Source organism: Chelonoidis abingdonii, chromosome 15, assembly GCF_003597395.2.
Source record: "Chelonoidis abingdonii isolate Lonesome George chromosome 15, CheloAbing_2.0, whole genome shotgun sequence".
Classification (NCBI taxonomy): Eukaryota; Metazoa; Chordata; order Testudines; family Testudinidae; genus Chelonoidis; species Chelonoidis abingdonii.
Genome location: NC_133783.1, coordinates 21,759,150 through 21,781,286, shown reverse-complemented (window position 1 = coordinate 21,781,286; position 22,137 = coordinate 21,759,150). Strand labels below are relative to the sequence as shown.

The 22,137-nt window shown below is 39.9% G+C and overlaps 1 protein-coding gene across 5 annotated transcripts in view; it reads right to left on the bottom strand.

Annotated features, from left to right (window-relative positions):
• Positions 1-202: 202 nt before the first annotated feature.
• MYPN (myopalladin) overlaps positions 203-22,137 on the bottom strand; it is a 131,191-nt gene continuing 109,256 nt past the window's right edge. For all 5 annotated transcript variants that reach the window (XM_032795265.2, XM_032795261.1, XM_032795264.1 and 2 more), the window contains 8 exons: positions 21,449-21,670; positions 20,590-20,739; positions 19,218-19,297; positions 18,017-18,143; positions 16,323-16,530; positions 11,839-12,004; positions 6,298-6,431; positions 203-1,804 (listed from right to left, as the gene is read on the bottom strand). In XM_032795265.2, the coding sequence (XP_032651156.1) occupies positions 1,635-1,804; positions 6,298-6,431; positions 11,839-12,004; positions 16,323-16,530; positions 18,017-18,143; positions 19,218-19,297; positions 20,590-20,739; positions 21,449-21,670 (1,257 nt within the window). In that variant the 3' untranslated portion in view covers positions 203-1,634. The remainder of the gene's footprint in view (positions 1,805-6,297; positions 6,432-11,838; positions 12,005-16,322; positions 16,531-18,016; positions 18,144-19,217; positions 19,298-20,589; positions 20,740-21,448; positions 21,671-22,137) is intronic.

Genomic DNA, 22,137 nt, shown 5'->3' with positions numbered 1-22,137 from the left:
AGGTCGCTTTCAAATCTAACCTATGTGTTACTAACAGTGAAACACTATGTATCTCCTTCCCAGTGTCTTAATATACCCAGTGCCCCATTAACTCTTATGCCTTTATATTTTCATATTTAGTGCATGTACACTTCTAATGTAGGCACATTTTATTTTCAATGGTAATTTTTTTTTTAAAAAGTGTAGTTTCTCCTTGCTTTCATCTTTCTTTCTTTCTCTGAATTTAGTACCTTTTTTTAAAAAAAAACTGTGAAAAAGCACTGAATTGCAAAGCAAGCCAAATAAGACCTAAAATTACAGCATCTGTAAATGTGATATTTAAGCCCCTGTATGATTCTAGTTAGGACCCCATGGCAGTCCCTGATCAAGTTTAAAGTAGTAAGTTAGAACTGCTGAAAATAAAGTCCAAATCATGTGCAGGAAATCACAATATACATTCCTAACCTCTAACCATTGGGGTCAGAAGGTTGTCAATAAAATTAGGTAAAAGAGAAATATACTGAAAGTGTTTGTTTAGTGCTGTTATTAAATATCCTTCGTATAGACCCCTATAGCATTCCCTGGTTTACCAACTTATTTATCAGGGTACAAAACTTTCTTTAGTTGTTTATACTAACCACTGTGTTTCTTAAATATTATAATTTTCTTTGCATGTTACAGATACATTTTCCCCTGTTTTAATAGTAGGAACTCTACCTGTGATTAAGTTTTCTAAATGATCCCGAAAGATGTTTTAATTGCACCAGGCCACAGTTCCTCTTTAGTCAGTTTAGCAAATGAGCCATATGATGTGCTTTTTTTGTCAAGACATGTCAAAAACTCATGTGGAAAGAGACTTGAATTTAAAAATCGTAAAGTTACAAGAACAGTACTATGTGTTTAAAATCAGGGAGTCACTGAAACTGAGGAGGAACAAATATGAAGCATACATGGAAATATACAGTAGTTTCAGCTATGATCTCTACAGTATGTGCCTCATACAATAAAGGATGTTTAGTTTCATGTGTTAATGTCCTAAGCACATGCCTTATATTTTACTGTATGTTTCAAAACACCATAAGTACACACAGCATGGTTTGTACACACACACACAAATATAAATATATACTGTATAGAGCTGTACCTCCATGAAATGCTATGTTTATATTGTCTTATCTACTATGATAACGTACAAAAATTATGTTCCAACTTCTTTTCTTTTCCTTATGCAAATCCTTTTAGGATTACATTCAAAATCACATTCTTTACTCTCTATCACAGTGTCAGTCCTTTCATTGGCAGTATCCAGTTAAACATCACAAATCCTTAACTTTGTTTATTACAGGAGCTTTAACTGAAGCATTAAAAAATGGTGTTGATTTTTAAGTGCTAAAACTATGTCTCTTCACTCTGAGATTCTCAGAAAAAGACATAGTACTGAACTTTTTGCGCTACACTCTATACCACAATCATACTGGAGTAAAATACAAGGCAGACATCTTGTACAATATGTAACTTGCAGCAGTTCCAGCAGCAGCACACTTACTAAAAACAAGTTGCTTGTAAACCTTGAGTCTCTTGGTTTGTACCTTCTCGCTCTTTTTTTTTTAATTATAGTTTAATATTTCTGTGGGTATAATTGGAACTGTAGGTTTTTAAAGTTCTTCACTTTCCACCACGCTCTGGGATGGGGATGAAAACAACTTTGGAATTTCAACAGCTGAAAAGGCAGAAAAAATGTCGAGTCCTTGACCAGTGAGGTTTGCATACCGGCCACCACTAGGTCGAAACTTTATTGGTAGTGGTATCTGTTGGTGCCATTGGGCTGAAGAAACAAAAACAATTAAGAGAAAACATAATTCTAAGTCAAGTCCACATTTATTTTAACATATATCTAAAAAGCCAATGGAAATTTTCACACCCATTTGGAAAGCGCTGCTTTCCATGTTTCTAAATGGGAACCCCTCTCTCAAGTCCTTTAAAAAAAAACCTGTTACCAATGTTGGGTCTGTTCCTTTAGATATCCTCAAGTACAGTGTCTTACAATGATGCAAAGTCCCGTTGGAGCCAATGGGTGAAATCCTGGCTCTACTGAATTCAATAGCAAAATTACCATTGACTACAATAGGATCAGGATTTCACCCAGTGAGCCTACTCATGGTTGTAAGCACTACAATCAATAGTAAGTTTGTGGATCAGCAAATAGACATCAACAAAACCAGAAATCTCCCTCAGCAGTGATTTCCATCCCAGTTCCTCCCCACAAAACCTCAAAATAAATAAATAAATAAATCCTTCCCGATTTTTTGAAGATAAATAGTTCTGACTTTGGTCCATCTCTAATTTTCATTGCAGCTACTTTAGGTGACTGATTATGAACAAATTATCAATTTGTTAATTAAGTTATTAAGCAAAATAAAAGGGACTATATTGCGTTATGTAATTATAAATCTAGTTGCTAACAGTTAATTAGATTCAGTGATATTAAAATACACATACAGCTTGTACTTGCACATTTAAAAGTACCATTGAACTTTTTTGAAGTTAATAATACTGCAGCAATGTAGTTCTCAAACCACTTTACACAGCCTCTTTCAACACCTTAATAAGACTCTACTTTTGTGTACAAAACCTCCCATTTTGCACACGTGACAAACATATTTCTACCAGAAATCATTTGTGTATCTTTGTGCTAGTTGGATACACAAATTCAGGAGTCGGTGTGCAGCTTTGAAACCCATTTGGAAAAAGTGTCCTTTAAAAAGTAGATTCATCTTCTTAAATTTTGACACGTAGATGATTCCATATCTGACAAATGCAATATCTAAAGACTTTATAATCAATCATTTCATATTCAAACATCATAGGGATTTTTAGGGTATAACAACAGACAATTGGCAGATATAATCAACACTGATCTATTAGAAGAAGAAAGTGGCTAATCACCAGAGAGATGCTTGGGTCCACTCTAGGAGTTTTTTGGTAAATAAATAAAAGAATAGTAAAATCAATAAAAAGATTTACAGGATATTGGGGCAGAGTTGTAGAATGGGTGATTTCTGGGATACATAAGAACACAGTAAATATTTAGGCTGCAGCATTGTAGTAACTGGATGAGCAGCACTATGTGGGACACCTGTAAATAACTGTTATACAAGAGTAGAATCCTTAAATCCCTTTTCTGCACTGAACTTTAACTCTAGCCTTTAAGATTCAGACTGTTTTGAATAAACAGCCTTTTCTTTCTCCCAGTCTCAAACAGGTTCCTGCCCAGATGATACTCTTTGTGTTTGATTATACATATTTTTTTCTTTAAAATTTGAGGTTCACTGAATTGGAGACACTGAAGCTGGAGAAGACTATTAACTATCATACCCACCTGACACTGCAGGACTGTCCTCTTCTTGGTTTGTTCTAGCTTAGTTCTAAATGGCACAAATGATGAGGCCTTTGTCACTTCCCTTGGCAGATTTTCCACAGAGTCTCTTAGAAAATTGTTTTCTGATACTCAGTCCAAATTTTCTTATGTCATTTCTCTTAATTGGACCACCTAAACAATTCCTTTCTATTCTTATGGTTTGAACTCTTTAGGTGTCTATTTATATTTCCTTCAAAATATGGGAAGCTTAAATAAATATATTTAAATCTTTTTTAAATATTCCAGTCTCTTTCTGGCTCCTTATGTCTATCATCAAGCATTAATAAAATATAAAATGCAATTCTCCATAAGGCCACTGAGTGGCAGAAACTGACAAGGATGTGGACTAATTCCATGGCACTGGCAGCCTGCCTGTTTCCTTTTTTTCCAGCTACAGTAGTCTAGTAATTCCTTTTAAAATGTAGATTAAAAGGATTGAGAATTCTCAGCTTGTGGCTAATGCTGCAGAGGAACGGTCTACAAAGTGTATGGGAGCTATCTTATTACACAGTTTAGGCATTCACGATTAACGTTTTTTAATACCTTACCAGCTACAGATAATGGCTATGCTATTATTACAATAGGCATTCACTTTTGTCTAAGGGTTCATAACTGCTAAATATCATAGTTTCAGACAGAGTGTTCTATGCCAGATGAACTGTGCATGGTGGCTCTATATGCTCTTGTGGAAGCATACAAAGTGGTTGATAAATCAAATGAAATGCTCAGATACCTACTTGTAGAAAAGACTATTAGTGAACAAACAAATTCCTGAAAGACCAGAATTTGCACCTAATCTTACATTCAAGATTTTCTTTTCTAACTAGATCAAAATGAATGAATTTATAACATAAAGACATGGAGGAAAAAAGGAGGGTGCTGGACTGCTAAAGACTAAAGGAGCCTTTTAGCATTAAGTCACTGACTTCAACAGAGGCCAGATTGATTTTATTGCCAAGGTTGTTCAGTGGCCTAATCAGTTTTTAGAGTACTTGCTATGGAGCTCTAATGGTTGCATCCCTAACATCTTCTACTGGACATTTTCATAAAGCCAAGACAGACTTTTTTTTTTAATATAGACTGCAACTCTGATAGAAAAATACACCAATTTTATTCAGTTCCTTCCTTTGGCTTCTCAAATTGTTCTAGCCTCAGAACTGCGTAATTCTCACTTGCCTAAATGGAAAACTGACTAATAAAATCTGAGAGATCTAGACAATGGAGAAAAGGACCATGCTCAGAAAGAATGAAACATTGCTGCTTGACTCAATGATTTCATTTAATTATATATGCAGAAAGTAACCTTATGGTTCCAAAACCTGTTTCCATTTGAAATCTCTCTCCATAAATGCATATCTTAGAAGTCTCTAATGTTTATGCAGGTAATTGATTATATTTGTGCTGATCCTGTCCCCAAATGAAATCAGTGGAAACGGAGTGTATCTGACTTTCTTTTTTATCTCTGTATTGTTTATTGCATATCATGCAGTAAAACCTGACGAAAAAATTTTTCTTGTGAAGTTATTTAGTAAATTGCATGTAACATTGTTTATTAAATTGCATGTATATCAGGTCATTAATTGAGATGCAATGAGATCTTTGTTTCATATAAAAATGTCACATTTACCTTGCTATGTGTTATGAAATTACACTATAAATGAATTAACTGAAGAACAAAAAATGGTTTATTCGGGTATGATGTATGGCAGGGGTGGGCAAACTACAGCCTGTGGGCCGCTTCTGGCACATCGGATGGTTTTTATCCAGCCCTCAAGCTCTGTCCAGGGAATGGGGTCGGGGTCTTGCCCCACTCTGCCCGCCTGGTGATCCCCAGCCCCCGACTCATAATTCCACCATCTTCCGGCATGCACAGAGCCACACTGCACAGGTGTGACTTCACTGCGCTGTTTCTGGGATTGAAACCCTATCCCTACATGGCAGCCCCATTTATGTGGCAGCACACCCAATCCCCTCTTGGTCTCCTACGGCCCCATCCTTGAGAGCCTCGAAACCACCCAGGGGCCCCACCTGTCCCAGCTAGGATGCCTCCGTCCATGGTAGTGCCTGGTACGGCCTCCTTGGTGTCACTGCCGGCAGGGCCCCTAGGAATCCCCGGTACCTCCCCTGTAGAGTCCCCCCCCATGAGTCCCACCTTGGTAACATCCTTTTATAGAGACACACACACACACATCCCCCCCCATGCTATACCCCATAGAATCCCCCTCTGCAATCAAGCATTCATGGCTCTCCATACAATTTTCATACCCAGATGTGGCCCTCAGGCCAAAAAGTTTGCTCACCCCTGACCTATGTCTGCTTATCCTGGTGTAAGAGGCAATGCATAGCTTTGCTTCCTCAGGAGGAACTGTTTATTATTATTTACTTGTATTATGGTAGTGCCTAGAGGCCCTAAGAGAAATCAGGAGCCCATTGTAACTAGGCATTGTACAAAAATGTAGCAAGACAAGTCTCTGCTCCAAAGATTTTTATAGTAAAAATTAACAGGACAGAGGAAGTATTATCCCCATTTTACAGATGGGGAACTGAGAAACAGATTAAGTGATTTGCCCAAGTCACCCAGGCTGCAGTAGCGCTGGGAAGTGAACCCAGATCTCCAGAGTCTGGTGCACAGCTCCTGCTCTACCTCTTACCTGCAAGTTGTGATGCAAGTTGTGATACAAGAGTGCTAATATGGCCATGCAAGGTGTGTGTGGTTCTTACTCCACTTTGTGGCCATATTAGGCTGCTAACATGCTGTGACCCTATACTAATAATGGGTCTATTCAATTGCCATTAATGTCAATGAAAATATTTCAGCAAGAACTGCAAAGTATAATAAGAACCGAACCACGTAAGTTTTTTGCTTTGTTTTAACTAGCAGTCAATAATAAGACACCTACCATATATATCAAGTCTAGCAGTGCATGAAACAATACCAGCTTCATTTTTCGCGGACAGAGTGTACCAACCAGCATCTACTTTCTTGGCAGGTTGAATCAAAAGGCATACGTATCCTGTTGTGTCTTGATGCATACTGGAAAAATAAGTGTACAGAATTAGTATTTCTCAAGTGTGCATCTGCTGTCTGGGTTTAACTTCACATAGATTAAATAAATACTAAATCATAGTCTTAGAGTGCAGCTTTACTCTGAAGGCCTCTATCAAAGCAGCAACTTCATACTCAACACATCTGCTCCTTGCATGTTCTTGGAGTCTGATCTGTTCATTCTAGTGATTCAAATATGTGTTTACTCCTCTCAGCCCTGCAGAGCCATCACAACTGTGGGCTTGTCTACACTACCGCGTACGGTCGATCTAAGATACATAACTTCTGCTATGTGAATAGCGTAGCTGAAGTTGACATACTCAGATCTCCCTACTGCAGCGTCTTAATTGCGGTAAGTCGACGGCTGACGTTCTTCCATCGACTCTGCTTGCGCTTCTCATTCTGGTGGAGTACCGGAGTCGATGGGAGAGCACTCAGCAGTCGATTTATCGCATCTATGCTAGATGTGATAAATCAACCCCCGCTGGATCGATCGCTACCCGCTGATCCAGCGAATAATGTAGACAAGCCCTAAGAGAGAGAGTAAGCTGGATTTTATTCTTTATTATGCATCAGCTATAGAATTGTTAGTAAGTTCCAATTAGTTATACCTGTGCAAACCCATTTAAAACAGTTGTAAAGTATTTATTTTTCTAATGCAGAAACTGGAGATGCAATATATGAAATGGCAGCAAAATTGTAATATTAATCCTGGAGGAAAACATTCATAAAGGTAGTAATTAGAGCTGGTTGGAAATTTTGCTGTAAAATGTTTTTCTGTTGGAAAATGCAGATTCAGTAAAATTGAAACATTCCAGGGGAATTATTGATTTCAGCAAAGGCCCAGTGGAAACCTGCCTGGTTTCCTGCAAACTTGTCCACCTCTCCAGGTTCTCAGCAGCTCACAAGGCAGGATGTCATGGACTGGGATGAATTTGCACTCTAGGCTGCTCTCCTCTCATCACCTGGAGGTTTCCCTCTTCTCCCTCCCATCTTCTCCTATTATCAGCCCTGGAGTTCCCCTTCCCCCAGCAACAGCAATGGCAGACAGGAAAAGCAAGGATAGGCAGCAATGACATATTTCCAAATGGGAATATTCAGTTTCTCAGGAAAATCTGAGATTCACAGTTTTGTTCTGATCCAGAATGAAACAAAATCTCAAACATTCTGAATTTCCCAGGTGATGGAAATTCCATTTTCTGGCCAGCTCCTGTAGGAACAGTATTCCTGAAGGGTAACAATCACTGTTGTTCAATTACCCCACTTAACTCACCCATATGGGCTATGCTGATGTACAAAGGACACATTAGCTGTGTAACAGGTTACCTGCATACCCTCTTCCCACTGCAGAAAGGGTCTCCTGGCCTCATGCAGGCCAGCATAAAAGATAAGCTTGCTGGCAAGAGGGGGATGAGCCAGGGAAAAGAACTGACATTTTATGTTCATGTGGATCCAGGCATCTTAACACTGCACAGGTGGCACTGAAGGGCTGGGGTTGGATTTCTGATAGGCTGAAATAGCAGCTGTGTAGGGCAGGCTGCACAGAGCAGTCCCACAGATTGGACAAATACTCAGACTTCCTGTGGATGTTGAGAATTTCGCCCAATTAATTAAAAACCAGGACAAAGCTCCATCCTGTTGTTTTAACTATTTAGCAGAATAACCAGTAGGGAGCCAATGACTCCATGTTGAACTAATAGACTGTGAATCTAATTCAAACATTACATTGACTAACAGATTTACAGAGGAGTAGGAATGGTGGCAAAGAAATAATAAAATATAATTAATTTCTAAGCTAAACAAAGTCAAGAAAATATTTTATAGTAAATTTTCTTTATTCAGCTAGAATGCAGTGATGTATATGAGCCAAAATGCTGGATTCCAAACACTTCTGAGTTTTAGAAATGTGGACTGAAATCTGTACCTGGGCTTGATCCCAAATCTTTCATGTGCTAAACTGGAACTCTGGATCTGAACTTCAAGGTATTAAAAATCATAATCTGAATATTCTGGTATTGGACCCATCTGTACTAAAAAGTGAATGAATGAAAAAATTATCTTGTCTGAGAGAAAATTAGCTGCTGTTGCCCACAAAAAAAATACAAGGCTTCAAAACCAGCACTTGTAACAAGCACAAGCCTATTTGCTGATGCTGAGTTTATCTGATGGTGGATTTAATGTCTGACACAGCCACTTTTATGCTCACTTAAAAAAAATTAAGCAGATACTTAATGGAAATGTTCTTGTCACTGTATCAATAATGAACATTATTTTAAAATCTACAATATAAAATTGAACCTTTACTTGTCTGCACTCTTCAAACCTTGGGGAAATTAAAGTTTCTAGAATTTTATTGGCAAAAAAAAAAAGTGCAATTGTGCTTTGCAGAGCTTTTGTTTTAAGCAAGAGGAAAATAATTATTCTATCTGCAGCACTGATGAGATCTCTGCTAGGAATCTTAATATCAAAGATACTAACTACTTGGAAGAAATCCAAAGAGGGAACAATATCAGTTAGAAGTTGTCATAAACAGATAGTAGGAGTTAATAGAACAGAAGTACTTTATATCTCTTTTAACTGTAAAGGGTTAACAAGTTCAGTAAGCCTGGCTGTCACCTGACCGGAGGACCAATCAGGGGACAGAATACTTTCAAATCTTGAGGGAGGGAAGTTTGGTGTGTGTGCGTTAGTTTTGGTTTGTTCTCTCTGGGTTCTGGAGAGTGACCAGAGGTGCAAACAGGTTTCTCTCCAATCTCTCCAATACAGGCTCTTATAAGTTCAGAATAGTTAGTACCTGTAGATAAGGCAAGTTAGGCTTATGTGTTTTCTTTATTTTGCAAATGTAGCATGCGTGGAAGGAGTTCGTAATTGTGTATTTGGTGGAAGGAAGTTCAAATTTGTATTTTCTGAAGGGATTTTACTTTGCTACTTGTATACTTAGGCTGGTATGGTATTCCGTGTCTATAGCTGAAAGACCCTGTAAATATTCATTTAAATTACAAAGATATTTTTACTGGTTTTCTCTCTTTAATTAAAAAGTTCTTATTGTTTAAGACCTGATTGTTTTTTTTTTATTCTGGTGAGACCCAGCGGAGCTGGTCTGGAATCCACAGGGAATTGGTGGGGAGAAAAAGAGGGAAGGGGGAGAGAGAGGTTAATTTTCTCTCTGTGTTAAGGTTACTTTCTCTCTTCAGGAGAGTCTGGAGGGGGAGAGAGAAGAAGGAGGGAGGAACGTGAATTTTCCTCTTGATTTTAAGATTCAAGGAGTTTTGAATCACAGTGATCTTCTCCAGGTAACCCGCCCCAAGGGAGGGAAGCCTGGGAGAGGCAATGGTGGGGAAAGGGTTTACTTTCCTTGTGTTAAGATCCAGAGGGTCTGGGTCTTGGGGGTCCCCGGGCAAGGTTTTGGGGGGACCAAAGTGTACCAGGCACTGGAATTCCTGGTTGGTGGCAGCGCTACAGGTTCTAAGCTGGTAATTAAGCTTAGAGGAATTCATGCTGATACCCCATCTTTTGGACGCTAGGGTTCAGAGTGGGGATTTATACCATGACAGAAGGCTGGAGGGATTCCCCATGAGGAATGATTTAAAAGTTAATTATGCTTAGGAATAACTAAGAGGTAGGGTGACCAGATGTCCTGATTTTATAGGAAAAGTCCTGAATTTTTGGGTCTTTTTTCTTATATAGGCTCCTATTACCCCTCCACTCCCATCTCGATTTTTCACATTTGCTATCTGGTCACCCTACTAAGAGGGGACAGAACTGGCTGTGACTATGGGGAAGGTGTTTAATGCCAAAGGCCAAATTCTGGAACAGTATTGCTGGGCCACAAAAATGGAAGCATATTAATGTTGCAGACAAGTAGTGTGTCTCTGTATTAAGGAAGGAGTATTCCTGTCCAGAGCAGGAATAAATCTGCACCAAGGATTGGAGTGTGGATAGATGCCAGTTTGGGGGCAAGGAGTTTGTGCACTCAAACACGGAGACCACACTTCTTGACTGTTAGATCCTGCTCTGCTAATCCCTTCTATGGCAGGACCTACAGAACTCTCCTCTGAGTTCTGGGAGAGATCAAATCTGGGTTGCCACCTTCTGCCTCCTATCCTTCCACTTCTAGTTGCAGATTCTGGAGTCCTCTGCTGCATACTAGCCAGCCAGCATTTGGGGAACATGAATGAAGAGGCATTATTTAGGGTGGAAAAGGGCAGAATGTGTATGTAACTGCAAGTAATGGGATGAAATAAATAAAAACTTCCTGAAAAGGAGATCCATTAGGCTGTCTTAAGGGAAGGAGTGGAAGCCCCATCTCTTGGGATATTTAAAACTAGACTGAACAAGGCAGTGGCTATAATATACTGTACAGTACAGTCCTAGGTTGATAGCTGGGTAAGCAATAAGACAGGACCTATATGGTTTTCCACCTCTGACTTCTGTAATTATAATGAGCTCGACTTTCTTATTTATTATTTATGCCTACAATGTATTGTATTACATTTTAGTCCACTATGTAAACTGAGCTGTAGCTCACTTGTGATTTTCATATTTTGTATAATAATTGCCTATACTCTTAAAAGTAAATCAAATATTCCCTCTTATCCTAGAATGAGATATTGCTTTAAAAATCCTTTTAATAAAGGTCCATTATCATTTATGATTTCCCCCCAAATCTACCAGTAAAAAGGCAATTTGAAAGATTAAATGACCATTGCAATGTTGGACCCCAGCAGCACTTTACTCACAGGTCAGCCAGCTGATCTCTTTTAAGTTTAGTTTTAAAAGCAAAACGGATATAAATATAAAAGAGAAGCTCATCTTTAAATACAAAATTATATTGTTAAATTGAAAAGGTTATGGCAGTGAAGTGCTGATGCCTGTATTGGTAGGATGCACTGAGCAGCAGGCACAATGAAGGTGATGATGAACTGAGAGGCAAGGGGGATGAAATTCATCCTGGTACAAAGGCACAGTTCAAGGTGGTACTTAAACTCTTCAGGGATGGATTATGTATTGCCTTTTTTTTACAACTGGCCGCATGTAGCAGAGGACTGTGCTGTGGTCAGTATGGGAAGGGCAATAGGATCTATGGTGATAAAGTATAACTAATGTACTACGCAAGTGGCCCAAAACCACTATCACCACTATACTAGTCTATTGGCTCGAGCAGTGGCTGTGGGGTGCAGGGAGCTGTGCTGCACTTTTGCACCCGAATCCCAAATTGGGGAAGTGGATTTCATTCCCTTATCCTTCATACTAAAGACCAGTTCCTTAGGCTTTAAGTGGGTGAAATAAATTTCATCTAGCGAGAGGACAAAACCTGCTCTGACAACAAAACTTTCATGCCAACAATCAGCCCAGTCTCAAGGTGACATTAACTGTATGAATGACTGTACAATACCTCATCCTTTCTCTCTTTGCAGGGATGGTTTCGTTGTCTTTCTTCCAGTAGAATATTGGTGGTGGCATTCCAATCACTCTGCCTTCTAATCTGACTGGGTGCCCTTCAGGCACGCCACAGTTCCGTAACTTCTCCAGGAATGCTGGGGCTTTTTTGACTTCCTTTGCTGGAAAGGAGGAGGAACAATTACTGTGCGTCGATGACTTTTAGTCTTTTGCACCAACCATTTGGAAACAAACCATCCAAAATGATTCCTATGACATCTTAGGCCTTGTCTACACTACCAAGTTTTGTCTCCAAAAACTGCCTTTTGTCAACCAAACAGTACGTGGGTACACATTGCACTGTGACTTTTGTTGGGAAAGATGCCCGGTTTTGGTGACTAAATACATCCACTTGAGCCACAGGAATTGGGATACCTATGGGCACATTTCTCGAAGCTTATACGAAAAAGGCTATGATTAGTTTATGCTACAATGCAGAGCAAAGATAAAAGAGCTGAGGCAGGCGTACCATAAAGGCGAGGGAGGCAAACCATCACTTCGATGCTTCACCTAAGACCTGTTGGTTCTATAAGGAGCTGGATGCTCTCCTTAGTAGCGACCCCACCTCCATTGCAAAGAGCCCCATGGATACTTTAGAGGGAATGGAGGTGGCAGCAAGAGGACCTAAGCTGGAGGACGAAGTTACTGATGAAGAGGTGGAGTTAGAGGAGCATGTGCAGCTCCCGGTGGGGTCACCTGGTGGGGCAGGCAGCCAGGAACTGTTCCCCACTCCAGAGGTTTTTAGCCGGTCTCAGCAGTAACTCTCCCGGGAGCAAGAAGCAGGAGATGAGATGCTGGTAAGTGGCTATGGCTTGTACAGTGCGGAGGTGGGTTCAAAGTATAGAAATGTGGTAGGCTGGCTGTGTTTCTGTGAGCTGGACATTTCCCGGTGTAGCTAATTGGCATGGCAGAATAATGTGTTAATGCATGCTGCGATCTCACAGGAATCCTCCACGGAGGTCTCCAGGAAAGTTTCTTGGAGGTACTCAGTAATCTTCTACCGAAAGTTCCGTGGCAGAGCAGCTTTGTTCCTTCCCCCATTGTAGGAAACTTTCCTGCACCATTTGGCAATCACTTCTGCAGGGATCAAAGTGGCAGGCAGATGAGCAGCATAGGGAGCAGGGCAGAAGCCACAAGCATGGAGTAGATGTACCCTCATTTCCCTGCTTACCATTAGCAGTGAGATTTCTGCTAGAATGATCCCCATCTGTGGAAAAGTGCAGGAGAATTTTAGAATTTTTTCCACAGAATGCTGCACTACAGCCCTTGCAGAAAGTGTGTGCTCTTTTCCCCATGTGGAGCGCCCTACGGCCCCCCAACACTCACCATGCTTTGGCTGTTCGCAGAGATGGGTGCTTGATTAGGGTCAGTGGGAAAGTGATTGCAATGTAGTGATTGCAAAAATGTATATAACTGAAATGTGAATTTAACAATCCCGCTTCAGTGCATTGTCCCTTGTGCTTCACCAGATATGGCCTTCAGCAACACCCCATGCATCTCGGCTGAGCATCTTTGCCACATAAGAAAGCACCCAAGACACAGGAAAGAAGACATGTTCCAGGAGGACATTGCTCCAATGCAAGGAAAAGGGAACACCAGGAGTCCTGGGAAGCCGAACAGTAGGACAGAAAAGAGAATTAGGAATTTAAGAACATTACTGAGCAGATGATCAAAGTAATGGAGGCGCAAAAGCAGATGCTGCAGTCCTTAGTAGTGCTGCAGACTGAGCAGATCCATGCTCGCCTTCTCCTACAGCACATTCAGAACACTTTTTTCCATGCCCTCTCCCACAACTCCACTCGCACATTCCCTTCCATTTTCTGGGAGTTCTGTTTCCCCTTCTCTCCACCCCCTCGAACAACTTTCACAATGATAGCTGGACCTATGCACAGTTGTGAAAGTCTGTCCTTCCCTGGTTCCTCATTTCCCAGAAGGCATCTGTGTGTTTCTGTGTGCTGTTTCTTGTTCAATAAAAGCAAAGGTTTTTTTAAATGATGAATCACTTTTATTTTTTTTTCTACAAATTCAGATTGCAGGCACTACCAATACATGGACAGGCATTGTAATCATTGTCTTACAGGAATATAAGGCCCAAAATGGCACAATTGCTTCCTAGGAAAACTAACATGCTGTCAGAGATATACATTACTGGTGCTCATTGTCAAAGTGCTGCCTCAAAGCCTCACTGAGTCTAATTGCCTCCCTCGGGGCTCCTCTGACAGCCCCAGTATCCGGCTGCTCAAAATCAGCAGCCAAGTGGTCTGTTCTTATGTTCTTATGCCTCAACACTCCACCTGTGAGCAAACCTTTCACCTTTAGCTTCACAGAGATTACGCAATGTCTAGCACGAGGCTATGACCATGGGAATATTATCCTCATTAAGGTCTAGCCTGCCATAAAGGCATCGCCAGCATGCCTTTAATCTGCCAAAGACACATTCAACAGTCATCCAGCACTTCTCAGCCTGTTGTTGAACCGCACCTTACTGCTGTCCAGGTGTCCTGTGTAAGGTTTCATGAGCCACAGCTAAAGGGGTATGCCAAGTCTCCCAGGATCACTATGGGCATTTCAACAACCCGCACTGTAATCTTCTGGTTTGGAAAGAAAGTCCCCACTTGTAGCTTTTTGTCCAGGCCATTGTTCAAGAAGATGCGTGTGTCATGTATCTTTCCAGACCACCCCACGTTGATGTCAGTGAAACACCCATGGTGATCCACAAGCACCTGCAACACTATGGAGAATTACTCCTTCCTATTGATGTACTCTGTCACAAGGTGGTCTGGTGCCAAAATTGGAATATGTGTGCCATCTATCACCCCTCCACAGTTAGAGAACCCCATTTCTGCAAAGCTGTACACTATTTCATGCACATTTCCCAGAGTCACTGTCCTTCGTAGCAGGATGTGATTTATTGTCCTGCACACTTGAATTAACACAGCCCCACGGTTGACTTCCTCACTCCAAATTGATTTGTGACCGACTAGAAGCAGTCTGGAGTTGCCAGCTTCCACACAGTGATTGCCACAAGCTTCTCTACCGAGAGGGCAACTCTCATTCTCATGTCCTTGCGCCACAGGTCTGGGGTGAGTTCCAAACCAGGAAGGTGGCTTTCTGCATCTGAAAGTTCTGTAGCCACTGCTCTTCAGACCATACCTGCATAACGATATGATCCCACCATTCAGTGCTTGTTTCCCGGTCTACCCTATGCAGCTGCTTGTGAATGCCAAAAGCAATCTAAAGTTGCTCCTATCCATGTCACACAGAATGTAGGGTGCCTGTGAGTCTTCTTCAGTTAGGAACTTGACAATTAACTGCACTGCCATCCATGATGTCTTCATGACAGTTAACAGAACATAGAAGAGCAGTGCGGGATCCATCCCTTCTCACATTGATGCTGGGGTGCACAGCAGAGAATGGCCATTGCAAAAATGCAGCGAAAAAGCCGGAAGGCTATGGAGTGCTGGGACACAAAGCAATGCATCACAGGACATTTAGCTAGGTCCCAAGATGTGCCGCGATCCACTCCACCTTCCCACAACACTTAGTGACAGAAGGTGTCGAGCTGGACTGCGGGATAGGTACCCACAGCAATGCTCACACTGCCAACGATGGAGCCCCCAATGTGCATGTGATCTGCTGACGGAGGGAGCAAGCGTGAACATGAAATTCAAATTTTTATTATGTCAACTTTTGGGTGTCAACATCTCTTTTGTTGACAAAAATTGGTAATGCAGATATTGCCTTAACAGGTTGTGATTTTATTTTCTAATGAAAGATTATCAACTTGTTTGAGATCCAAGATCCTTAAGGGAATGTACTGAAAGTCATACATAGAACTGATTTTTTTTCTATAGATGAATGTGTATATATAGGGTCCAAACATGCTACCATTACAGGTAATGAGTGCTGCAGATGTGGATTTCAACAGCACTTTTACCATGGCTGCTCAGGTTTCATCAGGCTTATTTAATAAAATGAGAGGAAAATGAGTAGCATTCAGCATTTTTACATTTAAATATTTTTTTAAACTAATAAAACTGTAACTGTGACATGGTAGGGAGGCCATAGAGTATTTTTAAAACCCAAGGCTATGTCTTTTTCCTGGGGAAGAGATCAAGAACAGCAACATATGAAGGCAGGGGGCTGAAAAAAAAAAAGATTATGGATGAGTAGGCAGGGGTTTGCACAGATACTGTATAGAATCATCACAGCCCCAAAGGAACAACTGGAACACTTCTACAAAAGAAGCACTGCATTTGATTCTCTTCCTTACATGAGTTTTACACTGGTGTAACTCCACGGACTGCAGTGGAGTTACTTTTGACATACAGTGGTGTGAGAGGAGACTCAAGCTCAGTACATACAAAGTAACAGACACAAGTAATTACAGTATCTTACTGTACATAGTCTTTTTTATTAAAACCTTTCAGTAAGTCTTACCTACAACACTGAGCTCCAGGCTAAATGAATTTTGTCCTGTTTTGTTGGTTGCAATGCAAATATAAGTTCCAGCATCATTTTGTGTGAGAGGATCAATAAGCAAAGAGTGAACACCGGTCTCTCTGACCAACATCTTGTGAGTGCTATCTGGTAATACAGGTTTGCCATTCAGAAGCCACATCAGGTCTGGAGTTGGTAACCCACTCACCTAACAGACAATGAAACAGCTAAAGGCAAGGGACACACACATTCAACAACGCAATAAATAAACTATCTTAAGATCACATATGTATGAGAGAATGTAGAATAGAAAGTGAGGTCAGAGATAGAACTGCTATTGGTGATTATTTCCAGGAAAAAAATTGGTTCCACAAATAAGATTTATAAAAAGCAAAATGTTACTATTCTGCTTGTTTTCAGATTGTGATTGGCTGAAACCAAAACACTAGATCAGAACTTTTATAGAATTTAATAGGGATGGAATCAACTGGATTCTACAGAACTCACTTGAAACACATAGTATTTAATAATACAGAATGACATATTTCTGTAGAAGTCTTAAATCAACACACAATAGAATTTTGTCAGTTGATATGATTATTTTTTACCTCTTATTACATTCTATAGGATTGTTCCATTAGAGGTAGGTGCTCACTCAGGGTCAAAAGCTTCCCTTCAATGGAGAGAAGCCAATGCACGAATTCCAGAAATTGGAGAAGGGAAATGGAACCTGCCTGGAATGGATATTGCTTTTCTCCAATCTTGTGAAATCTCCAATTTGCTTTTAGGTCCCCACAAGCACTGACTGGTAGGAGAGCAGAGCTAGAGAGTTACCAGCCTCTGTGGCATGCTCCCCTAGTAAACTTTGAATTATTCCTAAGGAAAATTCACTAGAAATGGACAATAACTTCCACTCTGTCTTCTTCTCCCTTCTGGGCTAGGGAAGATCTACTTGCATGGTAGTGGGACTAGCAGTGTGTGTGTGTTTCTATGTGTGTGTGTATACACATCTTCAGATCTGGAATGGTGGAGGCTATGAAATAGCTTAAAGGTCTCTGGGGTCTGCACAAATATCATACCACTGCTTAGACCATTTGGGTAGACACTAATCCCTGTGACCCACAACTCCTCAGAGTTGGGAGCGTGAGTCAATAAGTTGGGAGGTTTTTCTTCTCTGTGCCCTTTAGAGAAAAAGGGAACGATCGAGGCTGTGTTGCACCTTTCTAAAAATATTAGTCTTCTAACTATTAATAAAATACAGTGTGAACCTTGGGGTGAAAATAAAGTATCTTCAATCATTTCTGCCACTTTTATAGCTATATGGGTGTGTGTTCAAGCACCTTTTACAGGATGACTTAATGACTCAGCAGAGGAGCCCTACATCTCTATGGAAGTTCCTTCCGTTTGCCACTCTGCTAAAAGGCTGGTAGAAACTAAGCCACATAAATTGTATGAACTCTGTTGTAAATGAGCCTTCTAGTTTTGGTGAAATTTATACAGTGTTTTTCATTCCATCTGGCATGTGCCACATAGAAAACACCTGAAGCTCAGATAGAGTGGTAAGAAATGAGAGAACAAACACAAGAAAGGCATTAAATATTAGAAGAAATTATTGAAGAAAGCCTGTTAAAGAAGACCAGGAAGACAGCTACTAGTATGTATACAGAGAGAGTAAGAGTGAGCCATAAAAATACCTTACAGTCCAGTCTACAAAGTCGCCCCTCATGAGCTACCATGTCTCCAGGTGCCTGCAGAAAATATGGCCGGAAAAAGCGTTCTTGTAGTGGTTCTTTATCTCCTTCTTGCACACGGGACCTTGCTCTGCAATACAAAACTGCAGGTATGTGTTTGGAAGAAATATAAATTATTTCCCTAAAATTTGGTATGGGGCACAAACTGTAGAAAATGATCAACAGATATTTAGGTAAAACCAAAAAGTAATGCCTGAATAGCTGTACAAAGAAAAGCATTAAGTACAATATAATGTGTGCATATTTTAAATTTGTTAGGATTATCAAATGAACTTTTAATATAGTAAGTAAAACTGGATTCCTAAGTCATTCCATATTTTTCTGGTGGAATTTATTTTTACTAATCCATCCATTTCCACTAACTCCATTGCAATTGCGATTAACTAACTGTCATAATAGTACTTTGCATTTAATTAGTACCTTCCACCTGATGATATCAAATACTGTATTGACATTAGTGAATTTAAACCCCACAACTAGGGAGGTAGGGAAGCAGCATTGTCCTCATTTTCAGAGAAGTGGAGAGTGAGGTACAGGCTGAAGCCAAAATTTTAAAAAATGACTAGTGATGTTGAGTGTTCAAATTGAAACACATTAAAGGGGCTTGATTTTCAGAAGGTGGGTGCTCAGCAGTTTCTGAAAATTAAGTCACTTTAGGGTGCCTCAAGTCCGGCACCCAAATTCACTGGCAGCATTTGAAAACCTTGACCTAAGTGACTTGAACGCATTAACAAAGAAGTACATGGCAGGAGCAGGAATAGAACTTGGAACCTCTGGATGCAATCCTGCTCCCATTGAAGCCAGTGAGAGTTTTGCCTTTGACTTCAGTGGAGCCAGGATTTCACCCACCAGCTCAAAGTTCTGTGCTTTTGGTCACAGGCCATCCTTCCTCAATTAATCAGCTAAGTGCAAACAATCTACCCTCTAGAAACTAAATTACACCAAAATCTCAATGATGGAATCAACAGATGAGCAGATAATGTTGGGACAGATAGCAAATTTTAACCATGCCAATAAAATTCTATGGCTCTGGACCAATCAGCACCAAGAAATTAAAGTAAATCACTCAACCTGAAAAATATTCTGGGTCAAAATGGCAACCTCGGTAAAGCATGTGTGATTCGGGCATTGTACTTCATCTTACCTATGCGACTGAGTAGTTGTTAATCGGCCACGCATGGAAACAGTCTGAACCATCAAGTGGCCAGAACAACTGATTCTCCCCTAAAAAAGAATGGAAATAGAATTAATTGTCAGTTAACCACTTGTTCAATTCTTCATTATAAGAATTTGATCCTCTACAGAACATTATGGAACTAATATATTTTACACTGTGACTGTACTACAGGGCTTTTATATAATATCTTTAATAAAACAGTGTTACTTAAATACTGGGAAGTACCACCAAACAATTTGCGATTTCACATCTTTAAAATATTTTAACATTTAAGGGCCCAAGTTCATCCCCTGTGTAGCTCTCCTGGAACAAGGCAAATCTATTGACATCAAATCCATACAAGTCAATGAAATCAAGGAAAGATCATGCAAGCCTAGAATTACACCAGGGATGAATTTGGCCCACTATAGATATAAATTATAGCAGTTCTATCTTTCTTTATAGAGTAAAACACAAGCAAAGGAACCCACCAACTGTGTGGCTAAACTGATCCTCACTAGACATTTGTCAAAGAACATGTATTTGACAATACAACTGTTGTCCGCACATCGAACTCTATTCTGCTTTGTGAGGCTCACCATAGATTCAACCAGTTTTACACCAGTGTAATTCCACTGACTTCAATATCATTCCACTGACACAAAACTGCAGTAACAGAGTGGAGAATCAAGCTGTTGTAAGCTATCATGTTACTTTAAGCAATGGCACCATAACAACTTAATCTATCTGATTTGGGGACTGCATAATCAAAAATATTTATAGTAACATGTGAAACTTGCTAAGAATAGATGGGAAATTTTGAGCAAAACAAAGGTAATGTTTTAGAATTACAATTTTTAAACAGGTCACATGCACAACTCGTGCACTGAGCTGTGGTCAATTTACAGCAGTTGTTAAAAAAACAAACTATTAGTTTTTGTTCCATTCTTTATACATTCTAATACTGAAAATATTATAATAGCATTTATATAAATGTTGCACCCACCTGAAATAATGCATCTATTTCCTATCAGCTTGTCTCAAAAAAGATATAGCAGAAATAGAAGATATTTGGAATGGATGACCAAAAATGATTAGAGGCACAGACACATGTTCATATCAAGGGAAACTGATTGTGACTGTTTAATTTAGAGAGGAGATGAGTAAGAGCATAAACCAGTTTTCCATAAATGTCTACTACATGGCTGCTTCTTATGCATCTGGTTCTAGCCATTGTCACAAACAGGTTGCTGGACTAAATGACCCACTGGTCTGATCCGGTATGGCAATTCTTATGTTCCTGATTACTTATCTTTCTAAGATGGAAAAAAACACATTTGTAAAGAAAGAATTCCCTTACTTGAGGATTTGCAGCCATTATTGTATAGTTTCCATCATCATCATTAGTAGTAGCTTCAATGTGTAGAGAACATGTTCCATCTCCCTCTCTCTTCATTTTGCAATGTTCATTTTTCTTTGAAATCTGCTTGCCATCCTTGAACCAATATACCTGAAAGTGATCATAAAGAAAAACAGCTACACCTCTACCTCGATATAACACGACCGATATAATGCGGTAAAGCAGTGCTCCGGGGCGGGGGGTAGGGCTGTGCACTCTGGTGGATCAAAGCAAGTTCGATATAATGTGGTTTAACCTATAACGCGGTAAGATTTTTTGGTTCCCGAGGACAGCGTTATATCGAGGTAGAGGTGTATTTAAATTTGCTTTGCAGTTGAATAGTGACAAGGCAATCTGCAGATAAGAATAAAATATGTTTGCTGAACATTTGCTACTGCACATTTTTATAAATATTGTAAAATTTGCATATTTAAAATAAACAACGGAATGTTTCAGTATTGGGATAATGTAAGTTAACATTACAGAACTGTTATCTTGGCTGTATGAATATGCACACTGCTAGACATCTCATCAAATCAGCCCATATCTTTGAGACAGAATGAGACCTTAATATTTTTATCAAGTTTTGTCTTCCTTTGATCAAAAAAGATCTGGAGATCAGTCAATGCAGATCACTTAGGGCTGACTTGCACTAAACAGTAGCGGGGAGATACTGCTATATTAACTGCTTTCCTGATTACTTTGAGAACTACCTATGCAGAACAACAGTCTTGGGAGAGATGGTCTGTGGAAGTGCTATACAGGAAGTTACTGGTAAGTAACCTTTATTTCTGTACATCTGACTATACGCATCACTTACTTTGGGTATGGGTATTCCAACAATTTTGCAGGTGAATGTAACAGGAGATCCTTCCATGACCCGAAAATGCTTGAGTCTCTTGTCAAAGATGGGTGCTATGCACTTGCCTGTAGGTATTTCATCATGTTGGATTTCATCATCTGATTCATCCACTGGGGTACGTTCCAGGCGAAACTCTATTTCATTCATCAACCTCTGTTCAAAGCTTGAAATCTTGTATTCCTGCAGAATTACATCGGCAGTGATCTGAACAACACTATTACACTCAAAGGTATTACACTCAATCACTTGTCTTAAACCAAATGTCATCTAAAAGACCTGAAAACCTAAAAAGCCCTAACCCAACAGTAGGTGTACTGGTGCATTGTGCAGCAGTAAACACCAATATGTGCACCTGCAAGCTCTTATTGTAACTTTGGTGTATATGTTTCACGAAAATGAGAGTAAGGTTGAGATCTGTCAAAGGGAGTTGCACCTCTTCAATGGGAGCTGTGCACATAACTCCTTTAGGCCTCTTTTGAAAATGTGGCACACTGAAAAAGTAGACTGCGGTTTTCAAGGATGTTTTCCAGAACTAGTAGCCTGCTAAATATATGATGTACTGCCTTTTTGTGTAATAATTTAATTCACATTTAAATAAACAAAAGTATAGCTTCCAAAAGACAAAGATATCAAGATTAAAAAATATG